General features: G+C 43.4%; 1 protein-coding gene across 3 annotated transcripts in view; it reads right to left on the bottom strand.

The window, feature by feature from the left end:
- frmd4a (FERM domain containing 4A) overlaps positions 1-20,032 on the bottom strand; it is a 64,527-nt gene that overhangs the window by 21,151 nt on the left and 23,344 nt on the right. For all 3 annotated transcript variants that reach the window (XM_070830513.1, XM_070830515.1, XM_070830514.1), the window contains exons 2-6: positions 11,690-11,755; positions 6,682-6,776; positions 5,079-5,171; positions 2,134-2,218; positions 492-548 (exon numbers count right to left, since the gene is read on the bottom strand). In XM_070830513.1, coding sequence (XP_070686614.1) covers positions 492-548; positions 2,134-2,218; positions 5,079-5,171; positions 6,682-6,776; positions 11,690-11,755 — 396 coding nt within the window. The remainder of the gene's footprint in view (positions 1-491; positions 549-2,133; positions 2,219-5,078; positions 5,172-6,681; positions 6,777-11,689; positions 11,756-20,032) is intronic.

The following is a 20,032-nucleotide window of genomic DNA, read 5'->3' as shown; positions in this document are numbered from 1 at the left end:
ACATGACCTTGTAGCATCTCTCTGAGAAATGGATAGGAGAGGGAGGGTTGGAGTTGAGGAGAATTTGTGAAGTAAAGGAGTTTCCCTGCTGCTCTGTGCAATATTAGCAGTGACTGACTGCACCAAGAATTTAGCTGCTAGCCAAGAATTTTGCTACCAACAAAGACAGTTGAGGTTTTTAGGATTTTAAACCTCTCGGTGTCACTGCAGATTACAGACAGATTGATGACAGAATTAGATAATGGACGTTTAATCATCCACAATTATGACTGCAGTAGATAATTTGACTTTAATCATTGTCAGTTAGGATCAAAGGCTGGTGGGCACATTTTGGAAGAAAGTTCAAACTGTTTTAGAACTGTTTCATTGCAGAGCAAAGGCCCATGGAATAACTAGTGAGTTTGGCCCCATGTGCCAATGGTGAAAAACAGATATTGACATCCACACCCACATACACACACACACACACACACACACACGCTTTATCTTACTTGTAGAATATAGGAAGCCAGTTCGAAGACAACATCACTGTCCACTTCAATAAGCTCCTGCAAGGAGAGGAGAAAAGAGAAGAAAGGACAGGGGCCATGATTGACACATTCCTCTTCTACTGGCAGCAAGTAAATAAATAACACACACTGTGCCGACGTTGGGAGAAAGAGTTTATGTGCCTCTGATCATCATCCATTTATCCAAGATGGGTTGGTAGTTCCTTTCATCACCCTACCACCCCCCCTCCTATTTTTCCTCTCTCCCTTCTCTAATTTCATGACCTCTTCATGTGGATGGAGCTCAGAGATTAGAGGCAAAGAGACGGGGGCTGGGAGAGGCGGTTTAGGGGTTGAGGGTAGGCATGGATACTCTGGTTACTGATTACTCAGTACATTTTCCAAATGTGTTTTTTAATTGCATTACTGTTCTTTAGTACATATAGATTTTGGATATTATGTATGAATTGAGGGGGAGGAGGATAGGGGTTAGTAGTGGGGGCAGTGAGTAGTGGGTCAAGTATGCCAGGAATGTTCCCTTTACAATCCACCTCTTAATTGGTTGGAAGATCAGACAGCCAGGATGAAACACTATATGGAACAAACCCACCCTGCGTGTACCACCCAGTGTGGCTACAAATCATCACATACTGAGAGTTATTTTACTGTATGCGTTCCCACAGCACAGCAGCAAATGTTGCCCGCTCATCATATAAACACTGACAACAGAGGGTGAAAATATACCCTGATCTACTATATTATATGTGCTGTGTGTGTGTAACATGTTATCTAAAAATACTATGAGATATTTCTTTTCTTGCTCTCTCTTTGCCTCTCTCCCTCCGTGGGGGTGTCAGGGTTAGAGGTCTTAACACTGATGATCGGTTGATGTTCTTGTCAAGGTGGCTTGTGGTAAATGTGCAGATAAGGATCAGGTATTTCCTTTAAGAACATTTTAACTGGGCTACTGGTGGGACTGAATCAGAGACCATTGGTTTTATGACATGTCTATTAACAGGTCTTATGACATTATCATAGTTTTCTACAGGGGTTTGACTGGGATGTTTCTGCCCCATTATTTTCCTTCAGGCCACATACGCCCTCTTCTGGACGAGACAAATAAATGCTTGACACTGGTGCCTCTGCCAATAGTGAGTTGATGACCGTAGGGTTGCCAGCTTAATGGCCTAATTTTAATTTCCATTCAAATAGATGAAATAAATGTGTGTAAGCACTGACAGATGGCAGTAAATGTGTCAAATTATTCGCTTGTTGCTTGAAAATGGTGCAGCACATAACATGATGGGTAACAGCTGATGCAAATGGTTCACATTTTCTGCTTCACCAAATCAGCGTGGAGCATTGAGGTCTCTTCATTTAGAACCAAACATGGGCTAATGAAGTGGCATGCTTCAAACCACATGTAACACTATACGAGACATCATTTCAACTTGCTAAATACTTATTGGACACCTCCATCTTCATCGAGCAACAGTCTTTTAATTCCCAAAGAAAACCTTGGTTTCAAATACAAAATTACTAAGTATTCTTGTCTGTAAATCATTTCAGGATATATACATGTCTTTATTATCATGAGCCAGCTGTATTAGGAATAAGCATTATGGCAACGAAATAATGAGTTTACCTTGTAGATGATGGACTTGGCATTAAGGAAAAACAGCTCAATAGTGGCATTGTCCTTCAGGTAGGATATACTCTCTATGTAGAACCTGAAAACATAGAAGGAAGAGTGAGGTTTGTTAATAATTTGCCTCAGAAGCATAAGTAACACACAAATAACAAAAAGGAACCAGTTCAACATACATGCTAAGATAGTGCCATGTGCAGACGTGACAGAAATGGTGCAATGACCAAAGACACCAGAGGGGGGCACACCATACCAGAGGCTGACCTTGTATACCAACACCCTCTCACTTCCCCTTAAACCAGTTCTCTCTCTCACCATGGTGGCTGGCAGTGATCCATTATTAGTTTGTGAGTGTGAGCACATTCCACTATCTGAACACACACACACACACACACACACACACACACAGATACGGATTGAATGTGCACATGATGCACTTCACACAATGTCTGTCTCTGCATCATCAGCAGTGTGCACATACAGTACTCTCTCTCTCTCACACACACACACACACACAGTCACATACTGGAGAGAGAAGCACAGTAACCCACTTCTGGCAGAGTGGTGAGGAGGGAACTAACATAATAATGCAGACTAAATTTAGCTCATGAATGCATGTAGAGCCAGAGGGGAGCTACAATGGTACACTAGGAAGCTACTCATTGTTAGCTCTTCTCTGGTAGAAAGGTACATCAAAATCTAACATATCGAACACCATCAGTATATTATATATCCCTACAAGTGTGTTTAATGTGACCCAAGCACATGTTCTTGTGGACACATGTGAATGAATGTGTCGATTTGCGTGCTTATGAGTGTATAGGTATTGAGTGAGAGGGATTGTAGGAAGATCAATATTGGAGGGCTTAAATCGCGTTACCCATTGAGCTGCAAGATAGAACGGTAGGAGCCATGTCAATATTCAGTGTGAACATTTAATTAAAGCCACAGTGTTGATGAGACATACACACACTGCGGGCACAGCAGCAAGCGTGCAAAAAGGCACCCACTGAATCAGCAGGAGGTGGGCATCTGCCTAGCATGTATTGGGAACACATACTTCACACAAATATCACATAAGCATGCAAATCCATTATGTACGTACACCTTCATAGAGATACACATACCAACGCATGAATATAAACAAAAGCATAGAAAAAAAAACATATATTGTGCTAATGAAAACAATATGCCCAGATTGATAATGGATTCAAGTCTGACATTTGGGCTGATAGTTGTTCCATTATGGTCCTGAATCTGCATATGTGTGTGTGTGTGTCTAAGAAAAAGGGTGGGATGTGTGTGTGTGGGAGGGGGGTGTAGTCAGTGTGACATTTGGAGAGATTGAGGTTAGAGATTAGACTGAACTGCAGGAGAAAATGGGGGATGAAGCATCAAAATGGTGTCAAAGATCACAATGTCACAGCACCACCACCACATCCTCAAACACCTATTAGTCTATGTAAATACACACTCGCAGGGACCCTGAACACCACATCACTACACACACACACACACACACACACACACACACACACACACACACACACACACACACACACACACACACACACACACACAGCTGTCTCATATGGTTCCGTAGCTGATAAATAGAGATGATAACTCCAACTTTAAGTGGGGATGGCTAAAACAGCATTAATCATGATCACTGCTGCATTGTACAGGAACCCCATTGTTCTTGAAATAGGGTGAACAATAGCTCTATGTGCTAAGAATATGATTTTCCTATATAGTCACCTCATTACGTCATGACTTGGGCTGTGTCGTAAATGTCAACCCGGACGCGACTACTCAGTGACATTGTTCAGCAGAGTTAATGTGCGTCACGTTACTATGTACGTTACTAACCAAGGCTCAGTCCCTAGGGTGAGTATGACATCATGCAAACATGTTGGGGACACAGAGAACATGAGTGGACCCAAAACAAAGTCTTGACTTTCCCTTTCAGCTCTCACACAGAGTGCAAGTGCATGTATGTGTGTGTGTTTGGGCAGAGAGTGGGTTGGAAGGGCAGTGTGTCTTCAATTGTGGCAAAGAAAGATCAGAAAATTTCCTCTCGGGTCAGGTGCCTTTTTCTTTCTTTTTCAGTAGCCTATTGAAGCTAAGATATTGAACACCCACATACAAAAAACAGACACACACACACAAACAGACAGACTTTTTATTTCTGTCACCCATACACACATGATCCAATGCCTGAGTCTGAGTCAGGAGTGTTTTATATATGAGTGGGGCCATTGTATGAGCAGTACAAATGGCTGAGGGAGGAGTCTGGGACTGTAGGGTGATTTAATAACCCTGTCACAACAGGTCATAGAGGAGATGGCTTTTAACTGAGGTGATTATTCCAATGCAGAAACAGCACAAAGAGCACACAAGGGCACATGCCTCATCACAGTTTGCCTCAGCAGGATATTTTCAAACAATACAATGACAAGTGAACCTTTTAAAAACGAGTCAGCAACAATTCTTGCCAAATTGCTTCTGCATAAAAATATATAGTACAGTAGTATGGTATGGTATAGTAGTACTAAGGTAGAGAAGAAATGGTAAGACTTCTCTGCCTATGGGAAAGCTTTCTGATGTCTTGTTTGGAGTATGGCGCTTTGTAGTCTTTGCAAAGCTATTTAATGGGATTTGTATGCAATGCATACTGAAGAGGTCTAAGAGGCTCATGATTGGCTGAGAGGCCCCATGGCGGGAGTTAAACACCTGGGTCAAAGCAATTTCAAAGGGGTAAATCATAACTAACCTTCTTAATTTGCTCCTATTACCACATGAAGGCATGTGCATACACAAACAAGTATACAGATGCACTCTCTCCATCTTTCTGTCTCTCTTCCACACGCATTCAAACACCATCTCCAACCAGACACCATGCTGTGTGTAAGTGAGGTGATTAAGTTACTGGAGAGACTCACCTGACACAGAAGTAGAGGACAATGGGGCCAGACTTCTTGGGGAACTCATGTTCTAATACCCTGCGGTCCAACTGCAGCCAACTAAAATGGCCCCTGAGGAGGAAAAAAAAACAAAATAACCAATCAATGCCATTATTCAGAGATGTTTGAATAACCAAGAAGAATAAACAAAAACTATATTTCCTTTTTATATTCCCCCTATGCACATTGTTTCTATTTTTATACTTTGTCTGTCTAACTGTACTTTTTTTTATATCTCTTCCTGTCTGCTGTAACATAGTAAATTTCCCCGTCATGTGACTAATAAAGGAATATCTTATCTTATCTCTTATCTTACATCTCATGACACTAAACATTTTCTCCTTTTCTCCCACTATTCTTTTCCTGTTAGCAATTCTCCCCTTCTGTTTTCCTCTACTTTCTCCTCCTCTCCTCTCTTCCTTCTTTTTTCTCTTCCTCTCCAACAGAGAGAAACACTGCAGAGACAGCTTGTCACCCTGGTAACCCTGCATGGTCTCCTGAGCAACTAAGCAACATCTCTCTGAAACTCTCCCTCCTTCTGTCTCTGTCTCTCAATCTCTCTCCCACCACCCCACTCCACACAGCCTCTTTGACCACTAAAGCGGTCAGAGCTGAGGCGTCTGCTCTCCCCAGGCACATCCAACAAATCTACACATCATAGCATTAGCCCTGGGGACTAAAACTGCAAAGCTGTTATTGCCATGCTGGTCTGACATTGGCTACAGTCTGTGTCACAGCCATGTAAATGCCATAGAGCAGAGGCCAGTCTTGCTTGACATCAGTGGGTGAATGAGATAAAACAAAAAACAGAGAAAACAAAGGCCCTGGCAATGTTTGCCTGTATGTAAATCATTTCTGTGTTTGCATGACTAGTTCTGGACTGTGCCGTGGTGCTTCTGTCTTTCTAGGTCACCAAACACAATAAAACTAATTTGAATGTCATGTTTGCATTTCAAGCGCGAATCTTGTTGCAAGTGTTCTTGCAGACACAGACTTGTGATATTTGCTGGCCCAGAGCAAGAATATCGTTGGCCTTAATATAACATTGAACCCCTTTCTAACTGGGGATCTTATCACACATCTGTTTATGGTTCACTTTCAGGTTCATGATGATCATGATGAGGTTATTCTAACCAGCATGAAAGCAGACATGACAGACAATATCTTTTTATTCCAGTGTGAAATCACAACCATAAATCATCAATATGAAATGTTTTAAATCATCTTGTACCTGAATAAACCTACGCAAAACAAGCAAATAAAAACATCTGTTTGTTCAAAGCTCAGTGGAAATCCACTGGGAGGAAAACAGGCTAAAATCAAGATTTCCGAAACCATATTTAAAAATCTAAAAATATACTGGCACCTGGGGTTTTCATAGTGGCACTTTTGTGCATAGTGCTGTAAGTATTTGACAATAGCTTTTGTGTCTACAACAAGTTTTAGATTTCTTCATTAAATGGTAAAAAAGTCAACTGAGTTCATTCTTAAATGATAAACCAAAAAGAGATGGAAAGTTGGGCTACTGATACACCTTGTGCACTGTGGTTTTCATTTGCATTACTATTTGAATCTGACTTACGTCTCATCTGTGTATGCAATTCCAAAGTACTCCTTCTCCTTGAGGTTGAAGTGAGATGCCACCAGGTCCAGCAAGTCCTTAGCCATCAGCTTGGGCTACAGGGAGACAGAAATATTAATATATAATAATATAATAATAGTGTGGTTTTATTTATTTGTTTATTTCATGAAGTGTGTGAGTGTGGTGGCTGATCACGCTGTTTAATTGGAACATGTACATGTGGTAGAGATTTATGTTAATGTACTCCATCATCTATTGATTTACTGCAATGACTAAGCATTCTGACACACACTGGGGAAAAGAGCAAGAGGGGAGGAGATAAATGAAAGAGAGAGCGCGAGAAAGATGGATGGAGTGTGAGGATGTTGCTGACAGTGCAGGTACCCTGCCCTTCCCCTCCCTCCCTCTCTCCTTTCCGCCTCTCTGACCCACACCTCTACTGCAGAGTCATGGCTCAACCGCTGTATTGCAGGGAGAGGGCTGCAGCTAGCATAAGAGTCTGCTAGCTAGTGAATACTGTAGAATACTGTCCAAGCTATATGTGATGACAACCTCCATTCATCACAACGCTCAGAGCATAGCAGAGCATCTTAAAACCAAGCAGAGGCCGGGGACTGGTGCCATATGCTGCTGGTTTGTGACATCCTGAGTAACAGCACGCCCCACCCTGAGGTTAACCATGGGTGTGCCTCGCAGCCTACATTTTCATTACACACACAAAATTGTATGAAAGTATGCGCACACAAGCCAATACACAACATCCATGCAGCCCACTCACAACATACAGGAGGAGCACATGTGCTGTGCTGTGTACATACAGGCTACAGGAGGCTACCAACTATACACACAAACACACTCACACAGCTACGTGTGCCATAGTGTGAGCATTCTTAAAACTCTCCCTAAGGGCCTGCACTATCTACCCACTGCACAACTTCAGTGACAGAAGCTACTGAGAGCTATTTAAAGACGAGGTGATGTCATGCAGACAGCAAGCAAACACATACACATGCTTACATGAACACACACATACACACATACACACAACTCCAATGACCTAGATCTCATATAAGCGCGGCGCCTACAGTGATCCTTCAACACAGAAAGGCCTAGGAGGGAATCGAAGCTAACATATTGGTTGATTCTGCCTTACATTCCCATGTATCAGATGTATGTACCAGATAAAAGTGTTAAACAGTGAACAACATGTCTGCTGCACTCACTGATTCTCTATGTCTCTATACCCCTCTGATGCTGGTAAATTCCCATACTGCTATGTTAAGGAATATTGAGGTTATCATAGAAAGAAAACTTTCAAATGCATATTTATAGTGAGAGTGATAAACTCATCTTTCTTAGCATAGAACAATACCATGAACATGTAAAATGTATACTATGGTTACATGTAATTTAATGTCACAAACAGGGGTTAGAGTGCTGACGTTAACTGTATTTAAGTCCTGATCTGTCTGAGAGAAAACTAGTAGTCACATCCACACCGGATCTGTTATTTCTCCAAATGGGAGACCAGCAATTCAAGACAGCAAAACTAGATCTCTCTTTAAAGTGCTTGAAAATTTTTAGATGTGGAAATTTTAGGTTTTAGGCTGATTACAATATTAGCAGTAATACATGTTTTGGTTCAGTCTGAGACACATACTGTGGTGGTCTGTCATTACCACACAGCAGTCAACTGCCTTGGCAACAATATCAATTAAACCGAACTCATGCCACCACAGCAAAACAAACAATGAGCGGGTTATAGGGATACGTGGACGCAAACAGTAAACTGTTGGAAAGATGATGTGGAGACAAAATGAGCCCCAGATACACTGTTGAACATCAGAAATGCATGACGGAAGATGAAAAAGAACAGAGGGACCCCTGTAAGGTGAGGCGTAGCTTCTTGCCTCGACATTGTTATGAATACCAAGTAGACTGCAAAAATCACATGGTCCGCACTGGATGGTATAATTGAGTTTGGTTCTCTCCTCAAGTGCCGACTCACCCCTTCCACACGCATACACACATCCTGACACAATAACTTATCGGTGAAATGGCAGATACCAAGCGGATGTCTAATAATGCTGTGGAAGATACCAGTAGTGATACAGACAGTGAATGAAAGGTAATATAGCAAGTGATAACGCAACACAATATTTGAGACACACTCACACACACACACACACTCACACACACACACACACACACACATCTATATATATAGACACACACACATAGTACAGAGCCATCTATCAGACAGTAAAGCTCTCTGCCAGCTTAGACAGCATTACTACTAATAGATATTTAGTCTGTGCTTCCTCAGCAGCACAGGTAATTAACAGCATAGGAATTACAGGGAGGTGTGAGAGAGGAGGAGACATGCCATAGTAAGCCTGTAGACAAGTGACAAACAGTAGCTCACTTGGCTGGCTGGCAGAAAGTCACGGCCCAGTCTTTGCAAACTGCTAGCCAGGCGCTTGGTGCCTTCAGGATTGCTCCGATTTATGGGATGCTAACTGATTTATCAGTGGCAGTGCTTAAGAGTCCAAGGGCGGGCAAAGAAACTGTTTTTAGCCACATGCCCCTAATAGTTTAATATTTTGACTAACACTTTATATACAGACTTATGCTACAGCAGCTTACCATCTTACAGTAAAACCATGAGGTGTCTCTTCATTACTGGAGCACTCTTCACATAAACTTCCGCATGAAGGAGCATGCTGTTACACAACTTAATACCCCATTCACTCTTTAATCTACACCACCCTAGCCTTAGGGAGTGATAACAATATGACTGACATGTAATTTCACCCAGTGGTGTATTTGGTGGTTAGCGTCAGTCTTCAACCAAGTCAATCGGTGTGTTGGCCCTCTGGCATAGTTCCCTGCCAATGAAGCGCTGCTCCATAAACAAACCACAGAGGATACTATCAAAGGCGGGACGAGGGGGATAAGAAAGAGGAAAAAGGTGGACGACGCTTCTGGGATTAAACAGCTGGTCAATGCTACAAGTTCGTGACAGAAATCCAACCTCTCAGAAGCTTGCTTGCTGGTGTGTTTGGCGTCCTACAGGAAGTTAGATGAAAACCTCAACAGGACACACTTGACCACGCAGCTGTTAAATGATCAGTGAAGACATGAAATAGCCCAGTGGAGTGTGCAATTCTGGAGAACTGCCTTATTATTCGAGAAAAACTGTTGAAACTGTTTGCACTGCTTATGAATTATGATCATCCCTTCAAGAAATCCTTTTTTTGCAAATGAGTGACTGCTTATTGGTTCACTGGAAAACTAAGAATAACACTGTAACTCTCTGTGGTCCTACTAACCAACTCACTGGCCAACTACTTTACGTAAAGAGAGCAAGAGAAAGAGATAGAAAGACAGCAGTATCTTGATTTATATGACAGCGGTTTGTTAATAACATTCCCTCTTCCAGACTTTTTATCATGCCCTCTCTCTTGCTAATACCATTGCCTAACTGTATAAAATGCCATGTCTTAAATTGAGAATATAATGTGGTAAACAGAGAGACAACGCTCAGAGACAACTTATCTTCAAGTTCAAGTCTTCACAAACAACAAAGGTTACTGTGGTGTTTTTACACAACTCAATTTTTGTTTATTTCCTTGTCATTTCCTTCTTGATGGCCAAGAGGATGAAGAATGAGCGGAAGAGAGGACGGATGAGATAAGGAGCTGCTGCATCTGTATTTGGAGATTTAGAAGGGGGACAGAGTTGGGGTAGGGCAGGTAAAGGCAAGTGAGGAGCTGAGTGAGGAAAGGAGAGTGAAGTGTGGAAAGTCAGAGAGATGAGAGAGAGAGAGAACGTAGAAGCGGGGCAGAAAGAAGTACCAATTTGAAAGAGAGGATCAGTTCTGGCAGAGTAATCAAATCAGAAAGTCAGCAGACCCATCCTCGGCTCCCTCCTCCATTTTCTGTTCTCTATTCCCATCTCTTTAGTGTCATCTCCTGTCTCTCCATTCCTGAGCTCCCATCTCACTTTCCTCTCTCCCCCTCAACCTCCTGAGTTCCTGCGTCAATCTCTCTATTCTCCACTCCTCTCCTCCTGCTCCAGGGCAATTACTTTCTTTTGTCTATATCTCTTTTTCCAGGGGAATCGGGTGATGGTCAGATCCATAGGAGGCTAAGGCAGCTTAGGGAGAGTGGAAAGAGTTTCTTATGAAAATACTTCAGACTTTGAAGCCAAACCATGAGAAGGAACTTATAGATGAACAACGTGAAAGTCATCAACAATCAGTGAAGAATAAAAGGAAGTGAAGGTAGAAGTTACTGTGCAAGGAGGGTCGGGCAATTTGACAACTGAAAATTCCATAAATGTGTGTTAATGTATGACATTACAAAGGTTTAACCCTGGGTATAGAGCAGATAAACAGCTGCACAGTAGCTGTCTGAAATTAATAGGGGCTTTCAATGTCAGAGAGATGGGTGTGTTATGGGTGCTGCTGCCTTTGGTCACTACTGCAGAAAGGCCTGCTGGGAGAACTAAAGGCTGAAAGATGGAGGGCAGGGAGGGTTTTTCCAAGACGTTTAGAGGATAAGATGGAGCACTGTCATGTACTCTGATAGATAGGGGATATTTTTTGTCATTTATTCTTGCATTGCTGAGGCATTCTGGGAAGGCAGCAGGCATGGGTGATGAAGGATGAGCAGTGAAGCATGAGTTTAGGGGAAGAAAGAGCTTCTGTTTAGGAAATCATTAGGACTGAACCATGTATTGGGATGGATAGCTGCTGCAGGGAAAGTAAATCAGGGCAGGGTCCATTGCATACACAATCGTCTGTGTGCGTTTTAGTGTGTGTGGACAGATCAGGTGAGCATCAAGAAAGCGCAAAGTCACCTACTGCTGACCAAATTTCCCTTGGTCAGCAGTAATTGAGTCCCTCAGGACAGCAGCCATCACTTCTCCCTCGCTCTAAGGAAATGAGAGTCTGCCAAGAGGGAGGCAAGAAAGAAATGAAAGAGCGGGATGGAGAGAGACTCACCTGTACAAGGAGCTCCAGCTTCCTGTCGTCCAGGAGATGGACCTGACATCGCCTCCCCTCTGTCATCTGAGAAAAAGAGACAAAAAGCAAGGAAGGCTCATTAATTACCTGTTTATAAACTGATTACATGTTATACTGACACAGAGCAGAAACAGACTTTTGTATGGGTCTCCGATGATCCTGATCATACAGAGCAAATTACTTACATTTCCAAATAACAAACAAAAACATGATGCATCCTCAAATCAGTTAGTATGAGACATGTACTGTATGGCAAACTTAGAGGGTGCATGTGTGCTTGTTATCTCAGTTAAGACTTAACAAGGTTAGTCGAGCTAACAACACAAGGAGCCAATAGAGGAAACATCCTGCGCTGCTCTCTTCCTCATGAACATTTCTAGCATTCCTCCTTAAGCAGGAAATCCATTATCCATCAGTGGACTACAGTGACCACAATGACTGAAGCTGCCTGCTGACAATGTTCACTCCAGTGTTTGTCTGTGTTGTTGACACAAGGCTTGCCGAGTTGTGCGGCAAAAAAGTGATAATATCCGTCTGCCAAGTTCAGGCGTAAACACAGAAGCAGGTGCAACGATGAAACAGTCAACTGTGGGAAACACTTGCCACATACACACAAGTTAGACCAAACATTTCACATGATAGACAAAGCCAAGCCATTTCACCAACCCTGTCTTAAAGTTTACTACTGAGTGATAAAACTCAAATCAATACAACACTCACGGCAGAAATAAATTCAAACGTTTCAAGACAAGATGCACAAACTGTGCCAGAGTATCCAGCATGTCAGTGTTCATTTGTGTGTATGCGTGTGCTGGTGTTTTCAGCACATGTGGTGTTTCTCTACAATTTAACAGGAAGCGGGGACCCTGAGGAGCACAAACACCCCCCTGGCTCCTCCCACACTTCCCTCACATCTGGGAGATGGAGACGAAAGGGTACGGGAGTGGTGGTGGTGGTGGTGTGTGTGTGTGAGGTGGGGTGGGGTGGGGCGGAGGGGTAAGCAATGTTGGAAGAAGAAGGAGTGGGGAGAATGAGGGAGAAAAGTCCTCATTGTCAAACATTTGAGAGGAGAAACTCCCTCCAAAATGCAGGTGCCACAAACATGATCACAAGCATAACCGGTTTGTAACTCTTCACCGTGAGGATCACATTGGCCACCTGAGGCTCCTGCAATTTGGTAAGGGTGTGTCCAAAACATGAGTATAACAAACACCTACTTTTTCTCCACTCATGCCAGTTTGCATTAAGCTGCCAGGTTGGAGGTGGGAGTTTAGCAGAGAACTGGACATACCAGAGAAAGAGAGGGAGAGGAGTGACAGAGATGTGCCTCAACGCTCATCCCTGTGTGAACTCTGCTGAATGACTACTGGTATGTGTGTGTGTGTGTGTGTGTGTGTGTGTGTGTGTGTGTGTGTGTGTGTGTGTGTGTGTGTGTGTGTGTGTGTGTGTGCGGCTTTTAGCTACTTTGAAGGGTTTGGTTTACCCTCCCACTCACCATTGATCTCCTGTGGTTTGAGGCTTTAGATTGGGTGCACCTGTGCACACAGTGACACACGCACATTTTCCAAGGTTGGCTTTTGTTTTCAACTCCCACCCTCCTGTCTTGGAGTTACATTACCTTCCCAAAACTTTCCATGTTTATACTGTATATAGGGATTTTAATTACTACCATGAGTACTGAGTAGTAGGTCAGGTAATGTCACAACCCTGACTTGTCAAGTGTATCAGAGGCTGGTGCAAAAATATTAGTCTGTAGACAAATATCTAGTCCCTGAAAGCAGTTTGCTGGATAGACTAGTCTTCTTTCTCCATTATTGAGCCTGAATATGTCATAGAGAAGAGGACAAGACTACAGAATAACAAACATTTTACTTCTGTATCTTGTCTGCAATACTTTAAACTGCAATGCAGACAGTGTGCACACACACACACACACACACACACACACACATCTCTCGCTGGCACTCTGCTTGAGGCACCATGGGAATAGTACAAACCTTAACGTCAAGGTAACAAATCACTGCCTGGAGGCTAAAATTAGGCTGCCCAATCTGGCAGAGACAGACGGTTATTGGTTTTAGTCATAAAATTCACTTTGTGCTGCTGGACACATGCTACTCAGTCTCTATCCACCATGAAACCAAATGTAATAAAGTTTCTATGAATAGCTTCTTGTTGGAAAAAGAAAAAGAAAATGTGGAATAATTCAACTCAATGTAACACTGCTGCACCATGAGACAGTTCAAGGGTCTTTGTAACATCCCTGCATGTATTTACAGCATCTGGACACTGACTTAAGATGTACGCTGTGACCATCATACTACAATGTGAGAGGAACATATCAACACATGTGGTGCAAGCTACACCACCATGTCCTGGTGTGTGATTCATGCTGTAAGTAATCCAGCAGCATTTCTGACCCATTACTAGTCAGCTTTCATTTGGCCAACCCACATCTTCAGGCCTCATTCACGGGCAAGAACCGGTGGGATTAAAAGACATGAGATGAAAATTAACATTGCACACAGCAGCCATGTTCACAGCGTTTCATTATTTGTAAAACCACTCTCACTCACACACACACACACACACACACACACACACACAAACACACAGACGGCTGACAGTGATGCTTGGTCGGTGCTGGCGACGGCAGTAACATTATCTTTAGTTAGTTACCTTGCAAACAAACGCTCACTGCGAGGCTCCCACACAGACCGGCTCCAAGAGGAGGAAGAGAAAAATAAAATACTAATAAAAAAAATATGTATATGTATTAATCCCAGAAAGAAACGAGTCGTGTTACTGCCAGAAAATCGTCAAAAAACACCCCCTTTCCCGGCCGGCCTAGGGGAGGAGGCACATCAGCATCCATGTTAGTGACCATTAGTTAACGTTAATTACAAGCGGCGCAGCCTCCTTGTGTTTTCCCAGTATCCCGTAAACACACCGGAGCCGTCACATCTCATATCTGCGCCATTCAAGCCACAGATGAAACCGGCGATAATTCACGGCGACCGTCCAAGGCTCACTTCCTTCCCTCCTTCCGAGAGCGGGGAGCTTCTCACGGGGCTAGTCCCGGCCGACCAACCCCCCCTTTTCGCTACCGGCACCGAGCAGCAGGAGACCGTACCACCGGTCAGCTACCGAGGGGGACGACCGGAGGAAATGACCAGTGGTCGAAGGAGCTGCAGCCTACCTTCACTCGCCAGCTATGTTTCTATCTGTCATCGGAGTTGCTTCGAAAACACGGGAATAATGGAGGCAAGATGTGGGGGCGGGGAGAGGAGGAGATGAGGGGAAATTTTCTGCAGCAGCTCACAGCCATGAGAAACTGCAGACCTCTCTCTCTCTCCCTCCGTGTGTGTGTGTGTGTGTGTGTGTGTGTGTGTGTGTGTGTGTGTGTGTGCGCGCGCGTGTGCGCCTGCCTACAAACCCAAACAGACATCTGTGTCTGCAGAGCACACCAATAGTCTGCCTTTTTAAACAAGTGATGCACTGCTGATAAATAACAATGAGCACTAATCACGTCCACTCACTATTAAATCAGCTGTGCTTTCAGGAATGCAGGCTGTGTGCTTTGCAGAAGACCCTCTCCTCGTTTGACTCTCTGCTCTGACAGTACAGGTCTGTGCCAAGCCTATACTGCATGTATTTTGATAAGATTCCCATAAGCCAAAAATGGCTAGATGGCTCTTTCACTTAGACCTCTACATCCCTGGTTTGGTCCCTCTCCAGCTTGTCACTTCCTCTCTACACTTCTAAAACACAGATCTCCTCGCTCTGGGGTTTTTTTTCTTGCTTGAATGATTTCTGGTCTTCAGTCCACTGCAGCCGTTGGACTGACTCTCGCTTTTTTTTTTTCCGTGTGACCTAAATTGGGCACTTGTGTTCACCTTACACAGCTGGAGCAGCAGCCGTTAAAAACCACAAGTTGTTAACATAACAAAATCAGTCCAGGTTTTGGTACCATAAATAGACCCTAATGTGTGCTACGAAGGCAGGGCTAAGTTTATACCCCGTGTCAATAAAGTCTTTGAATGACTCGGCAAGCGTAGGCTAGACTGTTTTCTATTATTGGATTACAATGTGAGTAATCCTTATGTTATGAAAACATTGTGGGGCCACATGCAGCACATGTACAGTATGCTGTATAACTTCCGCTAAGCTGTCAGCATCAGGGATACTTTACTTTTCAGATGGTCTGTGTCATAGATGCAATTTGTCTCAGTCAAATGCAGCTGCTCCACATTGTAAACATGACAGGCCATTCATTACCTTAAATTTGCAGGTTTCATCAGAAATACTTTCTTCCCAGAGTGTAAGCAATACGAAGATGCAGTTAAATTCAATGTTCTTGGCTTGAACGGTTTTGTTGCTTATGCTGCAAGCCCAAAATTCAGCTTAGTTAGCTGAATGTAGAAGGTCACATGAGAAACGAGGAGGTGTATCCTTTCCCCTCCTGCTGGATTTTTCTGTTTCTGGATATTTTTGGCCTGTTCCAGACACCGGAAACTGGCCTGTCCAACTTAAACATCTCCAGATGACTCTTTCTTTGGCTTTAAAACATGGACCCGTTCCTCCTTCGCTTCGCTCCCCAGTCAAATACATATCTTCCTTTATTGGTGGCTTCCTCAGTCTGCTATCACAAGGGCGCTGTTGTTTGACCAGTTCAAGGGAGGGAGAGAGAAGGGGACAGCACGGCCAGTGGAGGAATGGGCCGAAACTGACAGACAGAAGAGCAAAAAAAAAAATGGCAGTAGGAAGATCCTGAACACTTTAACTACAAGAGTTTATGAATGATTCTTCCTGTTTGAAATGGATGTGAGTGGCTCCAGAGAAGCTGGATGTGAAGGGGGGAAGATTCACAGAAAAAGCCTGAGAGGATAAAGAAGGAAGAAAGGAAGCAAAGCAGGAAGGAACAATAACACACAGCTGTGATTTAGTGAGCCTCTCTGTCCAGCGATCGTGCCCCTTAACTTCCCGATACATGGTCACCTCTCAGTGACCTGCAGAGAGTGTGTCGCCAAGAAGCACAGGATGAGAAACACTTGTAGGTGTGACATATCTGGGCCCTGACAGAGCCTTGTTATGGAGCCGGTGGGCTTCTATTCTGGGCTGAGGTGTGGTCGTAATGAGGTGCTGATCTGGTTTATTTCTGTGGCGTAGGGGTCCGAGGGGGAAGGATCTGGATGGGTGAGGTGGGTTTAACAGGCGGTGGGTATTAGAGTCAGGTTTTAGGGTCGAGCAGGGGAACGGGGTTGATGGTCTGTGCTGGAAAAGGTAACCTATATTGGGGGAATGTGATATAAACAGCGCCGAGCGGTTAATTGAAGCAAGATGGAGAATCTCTTTAACCCTGGCTGTGGGACGCTGCGGTAGGCAGCGAAGACTGACAAACACATATACACACACTCCATGCTCTCTGTTTTGCTCTGTCTGTCTGTCTGTCTTTGTCTGCGTCTCTCCCATATTTATTGAGACTAGACAAACACGCTCTTAAATACGTCACTTTGAGCGCGAGCATGGACTGACATAAGTGGTCCTATGATGATTTATGGTGCTGAGATCATTATAGCTGAATAGGTTTTATGACTCGTCGTCAGTTTTAATGTAACTGTATCTGCATGTGGTGCGGATAAGATTACAACACACGATTCAGCAAAACATACAGCGGCTCTCAGTGCCCAACAGTTTCAGCTGAATGGGTGATTGAAGAACTGATGGAAAAATAACAGAAGGGCCAAATCCTGTCTTCTCCTCCATCTAGAGCTTCATGTAGCAGCAGAGTGAGACAGAGCAGGGAGGGTCATTGAAAGGCAGCCAGGAATGTCTAGAGAAACGACTGACCGAGAGAGATCTGTTTTGTTTGTTCAAGTGTGTGTGTGTGTGTGTCTGTGAGCTCCACCCTCCCTGCCCGTGAGTGACTTTGGGACTGAAATGTGGTTCCAGTTAGGGCGTTTTTTAAAATCAGAAACACACTGGCACTTCAAACAAGCTGGGGATATTTCTGTAGCTAACTCTGCTTTGTTCTCATTTTACTACAAAGCTCTGTTTCCAGACTTTACCAAAATCGTTCTAATTTTTTCAGATGTTTCCCAGCAACTTTTCATAGTATCGCAACTTTCACTAAAACTGACTGATGGAGATGCTTGTGAATTTGAACTGCAGGCACTTTTGCTGGGAACATTGCTGTGAGGTGTTTCAGTAGACACAATGAAGACATCATGCTTTATTGTGGATTTTGTGTGATCCAAACTTTAGTTGTGCTGAATCTACACAAATCCATCCCTGCATCATTTCAACTTCACTGCTGTATCCAGGGGTAGCCTCAATCCCAGATGAATTGCAAAGATTCAGGCATCGCCTCTTGGCTCATGCTGAAAAGTCCCAGAAGACGTGCAAAAGTTGCTTTGCACATGTTCACGGCACATCTATAGTATGTGTGCAGCAGCAGCAGTTATATATTCACTGGAAGTACAAACCATAAAAGGTCCTCTAAATAACATGCGTAATGTGAGCCAATGATGTGTACTTTGCAACAGAGACAGAACGACTCTGTTGTGAGGTGCATGATAAAAAGTGTGAAGATAACACAGGAGGGCCCATTTTGTATTGATACATCAAAACATTTTGAATATGCCTCGTAGTTACAACACTAACAGCTTCACCTTGTTCTTGAAAAATCCCTGATGGTCTGAAATGCTTATTTTCATTCTTTTAAGATTTCCCATTGAAAGGTCACATTGTCCAATCCAATGCTTGTCCAATAACCAAATGCTTTTGAATATCCAGCATATTTATTCCATTACTGTGACAGTGAGTTGTGGAGTGTTATCTTATGCTGTGAATTTAATGTATTTCTTGGCTGCCCACTAATAACACAGCCCCTGCTAATGGACCCTCCTACTCTCTGTTAATCCACTGTCTTCATATTCACATCCTTCTTATTTACTCCTTTGTTTCCTTTCCTTTCTCTTCCTCTCCAAATTTGAAAATAAAATAATGTACATTTTTTATTGGTTTTTTTTCTTTTGCTTTGGCTGATGCCAAAATGATGTGGCTGAACTCACACAGATGTACACATGTGAACAGGCACTCATAGAGAGCCTCGAGTTATATTTAACACAGAATCACAGCAAATGTCTCCCTTGATGACATCCAAGCAAATGAAAGCCTTTCATGGGCACAGTGTGATGATACTGCGCCACAGTGTGTCAGTTTGAGAGCAAGCCACCACTGGCCACATTTTGAACAGTGGAACTTGAATGTGTTTGCGCTTACTTCATGTCTCTTTTAGATTGTTGCTTTTTATGAGCCATATTTAAAACAGTCAAAAGAGGTTATTTCACTCTCCCCAATTCCCAAAGTAGGGACAAGCTGCCTCTCTTTCACCGTTTATGATTCTCCTTCCTTCAGTCCGCTCTCGCTCTTAGATAAATTTTCTGGTCAGCTTTGCCCTTTAGTGACATGTTTGGACATTCCTTAAATTCCAGTCCGAAGGGATCGCTTGGTTGATAATGCCATTATAAGGCACAACGGTTGTGTGTGTATGTGTGTATATCTTGGTGAGTGCGCCATACATCTGCTCTGTGTTTTGGATGAAATGGATCTGAGGTGATTCAGTAACTTAAGTAGCTTCTGAGGAGAGACAGTGGACAAAGTAATAGGGGCGAGAGGGGGAGCCAGAGCACCGACAGCCTAACGAGACCAATGAGAGCGAGAGAGAGAGAGAGAGAGAGAGAGAGAGAGAGGGAGGTTCAGGACAAATAGGTACGAATGATGTCATGTCTTTAGGACTTTTATCTCAATGAAACACAGTCTTAGTGATCATGGGGGTTGATCAGCACAGATCTAGGTTGTCAGTGTGTGTGTGTGTGTGTGTGTGTGTATCATTCACAGGGGAAGGATCTTTTACCCCTACACCTCCTCTCTTCATCTATAATTTACATAGTGAGAAATCACTGTAGACCTGAGTGACCCTGTGTTCACTGATACTGCTGGCAATGCATGCAGAGAGACGCAGTGACGTAGAGTGGGGTATTTGGTTCTATGCTAATGCTAGTACTGTTCCTATATATAAATGTATACAGTGTGTGTGTGTGCTCTATTTAAGTGCCTGTTACTATTATTGAACCTTGTTGACTGATGAGTTTTCATCCCTAATCTTTCTTTATGTCTCTGTTACCTCTTCTCTCTCTCTCTCTCTCTCTCTCTGTCTCTCGTTCTCATAAACAAATAAACGCGCGCGCACACACACACACGCACACACACACACACACACACACACACACACACACACACACATACACACACACAGAC

This window comes from Pempheris klunzingeri, chromosome 5 (assembly GCF_042242105.1).
Source record: "Pempheris klunzingeri isolate RE-2024b chromosome 5, fPemKlu1.hap1, whole genome shotgun sequence".
In the NCBI taxonomy this organism is placed as follows: Eukaryota; Metazoa; Chordata; class Actinopteri; order Acropomatiformes; family Pempheridae; genus Pempheris; species Pempheris klunzingeri.
Note: the sequence above shows the minus strand (reverse complement) of the source record. Positions and strands in the feature narration are given on the sequence as shown.